This window comes from Toxotes jaculatrix, chromosome 11, assembly GCF_017976425.1.
Source record: "Toxotes jaculatrix isolate fToxJac2 chromosome 11, fToxJac2.pri, whole genome shotgun sequence".
Taxonomy (NCBI): Eukaryota; Metazoa; Chordata; class Actinopteri; family Toxotidae; genus Toxotes; species Toxotes jaculatrix.
The window spans coordinates 11,653,987-11,665,362 of NC_054404.1; the positions used below are offsets into that span (position 1 = coordinate 11,653,987).

The window sequence follows — 11,376 nt, forward strand, 5'->3', positions numbered from 1 at the left end:
CAGTAATTTATTAGTTTATGAGCAGCTACCTCAAAAGCTAACTACACTCTATTTTGTGTGATAATTTGTCAAATCATGCTGCTGTAGGTCCTCGTCCTCTCCCAGGTCTCACACTGGTCAAATCAGATGAATAGCTCAAAACAGCTTGTGTAAGTTAATCCCTTTCCTGTGCTATTTGAGGACATGGATTAGTATTGCTAACCAACAATATGGGTAGTCAGAGGTCTGTGCAGTGGCTGTGGGCTTTGAAAGGGAACATGACAGCAAGGGTTGACCTAGGCTAACGGCTTTAAAAAAAAAGATGCTAATAGCTAATATGGTTAAGAGCCCTTTTAACTTTCTGAACCTTTCAGGAACTTTTCACACGGAAACATCTTCATGGAAGGTTTGAATATGAGTTTAGCCTGTCTGAGAGGAAAACTTTGAACTGGCCAAGAGGGTGTGCAGACCCTGGGACCCTGCAGATTATTGTTAACACCAGACATGACATTACAAACACTCCGTCAGAGAAAGTAGGATGTGTTTTAATATTTCCTTCTATTGCCTTATATTTTAATAAGGTAGATCTCTCCTCTTCCTGTTTTTAAATCAGTTCCTTTAATGTTGGCACGAGAGGAAAAGCCTATTTTTAGGACTGCCTCTGATCAGGTACTGTATTGCAACTCAAGAAGTAAATCTCGTAATCTTATGCACAGAGTAAATAAAAGTGGTGTCCAAATAATTAGATCTCAACAGCTAATTTGTGATTTGCACAGTATTACTTGTCAACAGGTGCACTGATTGAAGATTAGAACTGGGATTAACCCACAGGGAAGTCGTCTCAATCAGCCGACAACTGTAGCGTGTTGTAATTAAATCTAAGGCTGTTCTAAGGAACCACAGTGTGCACGTATAGCTGTGTTTCATAGTGTTTGCAAAGTGCAAAAATGGGCTATGAAAAAGAGATTCGCTGCAGTAATATGACATTGAAGTAGCACAGATTAAAATTATGCTTATCTGCACAGCAGGAGATAAGAGCACAAAGAACATCTTGTAATGTTTGACTTGCCTTCAGGTAGCAGCTGGAACAAACAGCATCAAAAAGGTTAGTCACCACCCTCCATGCCCCATCCCCATCCCCACCCCCCTTCTCTTGTATCACATAATGCCTTATCAGCTTCTGTTCCCCATTCACTTATCTGGTAGTCACCACAGTGAAATCAGGGAGCATCTTACATCTAAATACCTTTTTGGCCTTCATGGATATTGACCCTCGCACTCATTTACTCCACTTGAGAAACTTCACATATTTTTCCTTCTTCTCTGAGCTGCACCACCCTGATCATGTTACCACTATTGTCGAGACCTTGGCTATCTCCACCGTCTTCCTGGTATCCGTGGCAGCAAACACGGGAGCTGCAGCCCTGGTAACCTGGGAACGCAGACTGCTGGCCAACAAGACCATCCTGACCCTCAACTTGTTTGTGGCCGACCTGCTCTTTGTCAGCATGATCCCAATGATAGTGGCGGTACGCTGGACTGTGTCCTGGACACTGGGATTTGCGGCCTGTCACGCTGTGATGTATGTCATCTGTATGAGCGGATGTGTCACCATCACTACCCTGGCCTCCATCAGCGTGGAGAGGGTCCAGGCAATCCTTCGGCTGCAGACTGCGCCCACTCTAAACCCTAGAATGGTGACTGCCACCCTCATCTTCATCTGGGCCTTTTCTGCTCTCACCACTTTACCCCTCAGTCTGTTCTTCACTGTGATGGAAGTGGATTTTCCTGGGCAGGTATGGATGAAAGGACAGCTCCCCGCCATTTCCCTTCTATCAGTGAATGTTTCTCTGTATATTTTTGTCATTTCTCCACAGGAACGTGTGCACATCTGTACACTCAAGTGGCCTGACACAACTGGTGAGATTGTGTGGAATGTGTCCTTTACCGCCCTGTGCTTCCTTCTCCCGGGACTCATTATCGTGGTCAGTTACAGCAAAATATTACAGGTGGGTTTATTGTGCTCTCTGACTTGCAAAAGTGTCAGGAAGTGAAGGAAGGGACAGTTTAAAGGATGGCTGTTTAACTGGATCAGCTCATTGTTGCTTAGAATATTGCCAGCCTTATCCTTTAAAACTTTAAAACATTTCAGTCCGTTAGACTCATCATCTGTCATCTGTCGACTGATGACTGAGATATTTGCTTCCCTTTTTCTTTTTGGCCTCATTTTAATATTGCATAAATATGTACTTGTGCTGTACTGTCTTGACAATGATCGCTAACATACATTTAAGTATTTTCCCTTGCATTGTAAACCTACATTAACCACTCATTCAACAATTCGTGCTAGCTCTTGTCCATTCAGTTACAGACATATTGACCCTTCTCTTTGTACCCTTTGTGAATGTTAAAGTCATTTCTCTGTCAATGTGGCAACAGAGGTGCGTGTTCTTTCTTAATTACTGAAGCTGAAAAAAGTGTGGGTGTGTGTGGGTTCAGAGCTTTGTACTATAAACTGTCAATGTTACCTTGGGCAACCAGTTCTATCACTGTGGACATTAACATGTTACAGACAACAAATAACGAGAAGCCACAAATTGATTTTAGCTCTGCGAGGACTTTATTTGAGACACATTGGAGGCAAACATAAAAGACCTCAAGCCCCACGTGTAAATCCATATGTAGATCAATCAGGTTGCTCAAATGGTTTCATCTCTTCTGCCCACATCACATAATGTCACAGTACATGAGTGACAGTATTATGTAATATTATTGTATTTTATATTACAGATTGCTAAAAGCTGTAAGCGAAGGCTCCGAACTCGTGACAATCAGCCCCAAGTTGGAGATTCCCTCGAGTACCACGTCTCCCGCCAGGATATGAAGCTCTTCCGTACTCTTCTGGTCCTTGTGCTGTCTTTCTTAATCATGTGGAGCCCCATTTTCATCAGCACGTTCCTCATCCTGGCCAGAAACTTCTTTGGACAACTGTATATCTCCTCCACCATGTTTTTCTGGGTGGTAACATTCACACTGGCCAACTCAGCTCTCAATCCCATCCTCTATTCAGTCTGCCAGTTTAAGAACGGCTGGCGTAAGCTCTGCTGTGGGTCTGCTGTGGTGCCACAGCGAAAGGAACCTTGTGGCAGTCGTCGAAGACAAGGGATGCCTCCATGATTATTATGATTGTTTCGACAAATAGTGGATTTAAACTGGCACCGACAGACCACATATTCCCCTCATGTAAGATACCACTATTCTATATGTTTGCTGTACTCCTGAGCTGGTGCATAAAGACTGAAAGACCGTTCACAGATCTTTCATTGTAAAGATAGTTAATTATTAGTAATTAAATAAATAATAAGTAAATAATAATAATTATTATTATTATAGTTCATTATTAAATGTTTCTGCGTTTTTGTTTTTTTTCCTTTTTGTAATGTTCAGTCATTTCTTTTCAATCTACAAAAAATTGCCCTCCCTTGAAATGCCAAATAATAAATATTGTGTGTGATATCTTTTGTGGTAACAGCAAAGATTTTTATTGTCTGTAATACTCTTTTTTTAAGATGTTATTTAGTCTTGTCTTTTTTTTTTTTCATCTGAAAGAGGAAAGACTTTTTGTCTCATCGTACTAACAAATGGCAGTTTGCTTGCCAACAAGAGTAATTAAACTCCAAGCAGCAGTTAACAATCCTATTTAATCCTCTCAGTGGTTAAATGTGGCTGCTATCTAGAGGTGAGGCCAGGAAAAGCAAGGCTTGTGAGCTAAACACAGTCATTTCTCTCTGAAGAAACGCAGACGAATTCTGAAATTTAGGCCACATTACTTGTTCTAAACTGACTCTGAATTCTCTGTGGATTCTGTCCTCAAATCACTTGCTCTCATACAAAGCTTCTCAGACACCATAAGACACTTAAACACAGCTTTTATCAAGTGGCCCTTTGGCCGTCTTTGCTTGGTGTTATAGTTATGGTATTATCCTTATCCCCTGAAATCATACAGTGTGCCTTTCCACCATAGTATTGGCTACATTTTAAATGAGTCAGTAGTATTTTTAATGTTACTTTGCGAAATATACAGTATACACAATATATTTAGAGAAGAGATGAGCCAGTGATCTCAATATATTATCACACAGATTCAGGAAACCCCTTCCCCCCAGGAATAATTCCAGTCTAACTCTCTGGCCCCTCTTACATTGCAGGTCATACTGAAGATCCCATAACTCAGCTATTACCTGTGATGGGATTGGCCCAACTAAAATGACAAGTTGCTGGATTTACAAGTTAAGAAAGCTCAGGGGCTTTATGACTCTTGCGTCACAGTCATTAGTTCCCCCTGGGATCCCCTTACCCAGTAAGCCACTCACTACCTTCTGTTAGCGGGGAGAAGGTTGGAACTGCTCCTTTGGTCCCAAGTGCAAAGAGGAGGCGGGGAAATGTCTCAGTAGGGTCTGCCGCATCTTCTGGAGGCCACCTTTACTGCTGTGCTCTTCTCCTCCTTCATTCAGTTGTGCCCGCCTGAGGGGAGCATCTTTGTGCTGCTACTGAAGGGATCGTTCATCCAAACTTGGACAAAATGGGAGACAAAGACACTGTAGAGAAGTTCCTTGACAACAACCCACAGTTTGCAAAGGAATACTACGAAAAGAAAGTCAAGCCAGATGTGATCACTTCTGCATTCAACAACCAGGTACAGGTCAAGGACCCATCTTCTTACAATGACATCTCCATGATCCAGGAGGCTGAGTTCATATTCGAGCTTATTAAGGAGATTCAGGGCAACAACCCAATGGAGAAAACCCTGCATAAAATTCTCCAGAGGATTGCTCTGCTGATCCAGGCTGATCGCTGCAGCTTCTTTGGCTCCAGGTCTCGTAATGGATCACCTGAGCTGTCCACGATCCTCTTTGATGTGACACACAATTCTGCTTTTGAGAAAAATTTTGTGAACCCAAACGTAGAGATTGTTTTCCCCACCGACATGGGTATTGTCGGATGGACAGCACACTCCAAGAAGCCTCAGAATGTTGCTGATGTCAAGAAGGTGAGTGAATAAAAAACCAGCTGAATCTTAAATCTGCTTATAATTCTGTCATGTTAAACATTTCTCGTGCTGATTTGTAACTTGAACAGTGACGTAATAGTGCTGCTAAACCTCGCTGCAGCATACGTGACCCAAGTTTTGATCTGTTCTAGACATGTTTTAACTTGTTCTTGTAACTGGCACAAAACCTGTAATAGCTCTCCCGTGTTTTTTGATGTGTTGTTTTCAGGACTCTCACTTCAGTGACTTTGTGGATAAACAGACCAAATACACCACAAAATGCATGCTTACTGCTCCCATCATGAGTGGAAAGGAACCCATCGGTGTCATCATGGCACTCAACAAGCAAGGTGCCGCTGAGTTCTCAAAAAGTGATCAGGAGGTGAGTGGAGAGGATGTTCATTTGTAATTAAAAAAGGAAAAAAAAAAATATTTTGCCAGAATGGCTCACAAACACAATACAGATGGAGAATATGTCTTTGTGGCTGCAAGGTTTTACCTCTTGTAGTAGTCACTGACAGATCAGTATGAGGGTCATATCCTTATCCTGACTTTGTAAAATGGTCACTTTTAGCACACCAGCTTCCTGTCTCTGACCTGTATATTTAGAGGCTTGTCTTTGGATCACCTTTTATGACAGCACAACATATAATCTTGTTATGGTGATGGTGGTGGTGGTGGTGGGGGGTCAGACATTTTTTCCTGTCTTGTTCGATGGCCTCTTTGCGACACTGACCCTAGCGGTCGCCCATGTGAAGATTTGTCAGAGAAACTGATTGTAATCTGTTGCCATATAGTTTAGAAAGGAAACATGTGACTGCATTTCATAAGGCAATGTGATTCTCTCATTACAGCTTTTCAACAAATATGTGAACTTTGCTACTGTGGTCATTCTCCAAGCTCACACTGCTTACATGTGGGATGTAGAGTCCAGGAGAAGCCAGGTAAAATAACACAATAATAAATCCATTTGTCTGGTTTAGTTTTCCCAAGAAAAACGTAGAATAATATTCGACTGCTTTCGAAGTTCATTTTCCAGCTGCACTACAAATAACAAATCCAACACAAAATCTTAAGCAGTGACTCTTTTCCTTGCCATAGGTTTTGCTGTGGTCAGCCAGCAAGGTTTTTGAGGAGTTGACAGATATTGAGAGGCAGTTTCACAAAGCCCTGTACACAGTGAGGACCTATATCAAGTGTGAGAGATACTCTGTGGGACTGCTGGACATGACCAAAGATAAGGTGCGTAGAGTAAAGTCTGAAAAAAGCTTAAACTTGAACATCAGGTTGTTTCACTTTCACTGCCACCAACCTCATTTGCCTACAGTTGTATCTGCAGCAACATGTGCTGCAGCATTTACACGAGTTCACAGAGCACATAGCAACATAATTCTGACCTTTTCTTCACCAGGAATTCTTTGATGAGTGGGCAATTAAACTAGGAGAACAGGAGCCATACAAGGGCCCCAAGACCCCTGATGGCAGAGTAAGTCTGGGGCTGTGATTGGATCATAATTCTTATGCACCAATTTTTGAACATTTTAAAAATATAAACAAAAAACACTCATTTATATTTTAAACATTCAGGAAATCAGCTTCTACAAGATTATTGACTACTTGCTGGAAGACAAAGAGGAGATTAAAGTTATCCCGTAAGTTTCATGATGTACGGCAGCTCTGGTATCTGTCCAGATCATACAGCTTTATTTGAATGTTTTTAGAGGTTAAATTGGAATCTAATCTGTGTTAATCACTCCTCTCTAAACTCACAGCGGCCCTCCTGCAGACCACTGGGCTCTGGTCAGCGGACTCCCAACGTATGTTGCTGAGAATGGATTTGTGAGTTCCACTTTTGTCACATTATTTTGTGCAAACATTGCCTACAAAACCTCCAGCTGAATACTGATCCACTCATCTCCAACCACACGTGAAATAACTTTGTTCACTTTCCCCAGATCTGCAACATGATGAATGCACCAGCAGATGAGTACTTCTTATTTCAGGTGAGACACACCAGTGAAAACCAATCAGTTCAGCTAAACTCTCTACTTTTTTTTTTACAACACCATTCATTATCCTTAAAATAATCTTGATTTTCTATTGATTCTTTGACAGAAAGAAGCAGTGGATGAGTCTGGATGGATGATTAAGAACGTTCTCTCGCTCCCTATAGTCAACAAAAAGGAAGAAATCGTTGGTGTTGCCACTTTCTACAACAGAAAAGATGGCAAACCCTTCGATGAGAATGATGAACAAATTACAGAAGTATGGAAAACTATATCTAGCTCTTTTTTCATTTTGTTTTACTGTTTAAGCCTCACAACATTATATATTTCTAATACTGTTATAATACACTCACAACATTACCATGTTAAGGTAATTTATATTTATCTGTATAACTGTATAATTCCTAAGTTAAATAAATAGTATTTTTTGGTTAATTCAATATAATTATTAATAACTGAACTTATGAAATTGATGGTTTTGTATTTCTCCATGTCACTAGGCTCTGACCCAGTTCCTTGGCTGGTCCACTCTGAATAGCGACACATACGATAAACTGAACAGGACAGAATGGAGGAAGGATGTTGCCCAGGAAATGCTCATGTACCAGACCAAGGCCACACCAACTGATGTGCAGACCATCCTGGTGAGAGGCGACTATGATATTACTTCAGCCAGACTGAAAACAGATTAGTAACTCAAGCTCCCTTTTCTCTATCATTTCCCCACAGAGCACTCAAGAGAAGTTTGGCTCTGCACCAGAGGACTGTGACCAGAAGGAGATGTACAAACTGTTGGTACGTGCTGTGATGTGTGCAGTTTTTCTTTTTTTTTCTTTTTAGACTGCAGTGTTCCTCATAACTTCTGTTTGTCTGTGATGCCGTTCGGACTGTTTGCACCGTGTTTCCTCCATGCAGAGATCCAACATCCCCGAAGCCAATACCGTGGAGCTGCATGAGTTCCACTTCAGCGACTTCCCCTTGTCAGAGTTTGAACTCATCAAGTGTGGTATCCGCTGCTTCTTTGAGCTGGGGGTGGTGGAGAAGTTCAAAGTCCCAGCTGAGGTACAGTACACTTCAGTCAGGAAACTGCCTCTAAACTACCCCTGAGACACTCAACACAAGGAGTACAGAGAGATAACTGGCACTTCTGTGTTCTGAGTCAAAGCCGTTCAGCGGATATACTTCTTGAAACAGAATCATCTCTGTTTTATCACTTGTGTCGTGCAGATCCTGACACGGTGGATGTACACCGTTCGCAGGGGATACCGTGACATCACCTACCACAACTGGAGGCACGGCTTCAATGTTGGACAAACCATGTTCACTCTGCTGCTAGTGAGTCAGACATCTGCTTACATTTCTGTCATTTCTATCATGAATTCTATTATTTGCCATAACACAGGGCTGTCTTCTCTGTTCCTCAACAGACAGGTAAACTGAAGAAGTATTACTCTGATCTGGAGGCCTTTGCCATGGTTGCTGCTGGATTCTGCCACGATATTGACCACAGAGGAACCAACAATCTCTACCAGACAAAGTAAGATTTTTGTGGGGGGGGGGGGTTTCTAGTTAATATCAATTGCAAATTGATGCTGAGGAACCAAATTCAACATAATAATACTATCCAAATTGTCCTTTTTTTCCCTGTTGCTCTCTTGTAGGAGTGCATCCCCACTGGCAAAACTGCACAGCACCTCAGTTATGGAGCGACATCATCTTGAGTACAGTAAGACTCTGATGGAGGATGAGGTGGGTCTTTATATGTTAATATTTATTTGTGTTTAACAGTAGCTGTGGATTGAAATAGACAAAAATCTTTTTGCAGATGTTTTCATACTGTACTGTAACCAGGGATTTGCTGAAATCTTGGCTGCTGTCTAACCTCATTCCTCTGCTATTGTTCACAGAACCTGAATATCTTCCAAAACCTCCAGAAGCGTCAGTTCGAAACAGTGCAGCATCTGTTTGAAGTCTGCATTATTGCCACTGATCTCGCCCTCTATTTCAAGTAAGAAATGTCAGGAGTTTTGATCCATCTAACAACTGTGCTTAGTGACTGTGTGTCCCACATTCAACACCTTTAATAGCTGTAAGGGATTTTCCAGGACTTATGAAGAAAAAGAGCTGACAACTTTCTCGTCTTTCAGGAAAAGAACAATGTTTCAAAAAATTGTTGAAAGTGTGGAGGAGATTCCAGAAGAGAAAGATAAGGTCAACTACATCTCAAACAATCCGACCAGAAAGGAGATTATCATGTAAATACATAATGTATCATTTGTCGTGTCACTATTTCCAGAGATAGTTTTGATGCTCAAATCAAAACATCCATTAGTCACGTTGTATTTTCTGCAGGGCAATGATGATGACAGCTTGTGACCTGTCAGCCATCACAAAACCATGGGAGATTCAGAGCAAGGTGTGTTCCCTTCTTTGGATTTGTCACATGATCACAAAGCATCAGTCACACACTGGTCCTAACTGTTTTATTTTATTTTTATTTTTTGTGGTGGTCCTAGGTCGCTCTGATGGTGGCAGCTGAATTTTGGGAGCAGGGAGACCTTGAAAGGACAGTTCTTGACCAGCAGCCTATTGTAAGAGCTTTAAACATTGTTTTTTTGTAATGTCTGAATTTTTATCTTGTCATAATAATAATTACAATCATCATCTCTTCTTATTTCTTCTTTCATCAGCCCATGATGGACAGAAATCATGCTGATGAGCTTCCCAAGATGCAGTGTGGTTTCATTGATTTTGTGTGCTCCTTTGTGTACAAGGTACCCAGATGTACAACAAAAACATATTTGGGTTTATATAGAAATAAAGATGCTCTATATGTATATGTATGTATATGTAAAACCATGAATACTTTATATTGTTTTTTTCCCAATTTCTCATACAACACCGTCATCCTATGTCTATCTGCATGTTTGTTTGTCGTGCGTTTGCAGGAGTTTTCTCGCTTCCACGTAGAGATCAAACCCATGTTTGATGGCTTGAATATCAACAGAGGAGAATGGAGAGCTCTCGCAGACGTCCACGAGGCCAAGATGAAGGCCATCGAAGATGAGAAGAAAAGGCTGGAAGGTGGAGATGAACAAGGTGAGCGCTGGGGTTTGAAAGCCAGCACGCTGTCACGTGCCTCGTGCTCATTCTACATTTGCATTGTCACCACTGTCTCACTGTCTTTCTCCTTTCTCAGCTCAAGAAGGTGGGAAGTCAAAGACATGTGTTATCTGCTAGACCTCCAAGATCACCAAAGTACTTGTGGCTGTTTGTCTGGATGTGTATTTGTGTGTATGTGCATGAGCATGTGTTCAGGCGAGGCAATTCTAATGTGCAAAAATCCTAAAATTTTTATATACTGTAATGTGTAGTTCTTCTATCCTCTCACACAGAAAAATTTTATTTGGCACCATTGAGAACATACAGTTATCTTGTAATGCTCCACTGAGCTGAACTTTAAGTTGTTAAAAAGAGAACATATCTGTATTTTATTATGAATATTTATACTGAATATAATATATTTACTTTCTCTTGCTTTGGACATTATGTGAATAGGAAAATTAGGCTGCAAATATGATGCAGTTTGAACTGTTTTATCTGAATATTTTTGGAATATAAACACTACAGTAAAAGTATATTTATTTTGTAGAGAAAGAACTTTATAAACAAAATTACTAGTTGCGTTTTTTTTTTTTTTTTTAATTCCAAGTAGTAATTTCAAAATTTCAAGCATATGTCCCTGGCAAATGGGTGAGAGATGTAAGAAGATTTGACTGAATTGGATTTGGTTATAAGCCAGTTGGAGCCCCAGGGCTTTCCTTTTTAAGACACCTGCTTACATAAAGTAAAAACACTGCCGTCCTGCTCATAAGTCAGCGTGTCCAGAGTACATGTGCCACTGATTGCACAAGAAGGTGTCAATTGGAAACACTGTGCAGCACATGGAGACACGAGCCGCAGTGTGCAGGAGCAATGGCTTTGTTTGGCTGTGAAACACAACAAGATGACATTTGTTATGTGATTATGTTGTGATTTCTTGAAATGATAAGTTGTGTTTTTCAAAAATCCCATTTTAATATTTAAATCTCAGTGATCGCAACCTTTGCAAAGAAGTTTGACTCTGTCATGCCAGTATAGCTTTAAATACATAATTAAATGTGCAATAGCATCATGATGTGTAAGACATGAAAAATGTCAATAAAGTTTATTCTCAAATCACAGCCGCTTTGTGTATTTAAAGTGCATGTTAGCCATTCTGCATAGGTCAAATAGCAATTTCAGCTGCAGCACATGTGTAACCACAGGGTACATGACCTACAGCACATGGATGATTGAGTG

General features: G+C 40.9%; 2 protein-coding genes across 2 annotated transcripts; both read left to right on the plus strand.

Moving 5' to 3' along the window:
- The first annotated feature begins 1,238 nt into the window (after nucleotides 1–1,238).
- LOC121189913 (free fatty acid receptor 4-like) lies at nucleotides 1,239–3,156 on the plus strand. Its single transcript, XM_041050392.1, has 3 exons — nucleotides 1,239–1,775; nucleotides 1,857–1,988; nucleotides 2,770–3,156. The coding sequence occupies exons 1-3, from the start codon at nucleotides 1,239–1,241 to the stop codon at nucleotides 3,154–3,156; spliced, it is 1,056 nt and encodes a 351-aa protein (XP_040906326.1).
- A 1,405-nt stretch (nucleotides 3,157–4,561) lies between these two features.
- On the plus strand, nucleotides 4,562–10,275 carry LOC121189639 (cone cGMP-specific 3',5'-cyclic phosphodiesterase subunit alpha'-like). The gene is made up of 22 exons (XM_041049981.1): nucleotides 4,562–5,029; nucleotides 5,259–5,411; nucleotides 5,884–5,973; nucleotides 6,131–6,271; nucleotides 6,441–6,515; nucleotides 6,617–6,681; nucleotides 6,802–6,868; nucleotides 6,985–7,032; nucleotides 7,145–7,294; nucleotides 7,536–7,679; nucleotides 7,765–7,830; nucleotides 7,951–8,097; nucleotides 8,263–8,370; nucleotides 8,463–8,572; nucleotides 8,697–8,784; nucleotides 8,943–9,043; nucleotides 9,183–9,290; nucleotides 9,388–9,451; nucleotides 9,552–9,626; nucleotides 9,726–9,809; nucleotides 9,984–10,134; nucleotides 10,235–10,275. Exons 1-22 carry the CDS (start codon nucleotides 4,562–4,564, stop codon nucleotides 10,273–10,275), a joined length of 2,544 nt encoding a protein of 847 aa, XP_040905915.1.
- Nucleotides 10,276–11,376: the final 1,101 nt, after the last annotated feature.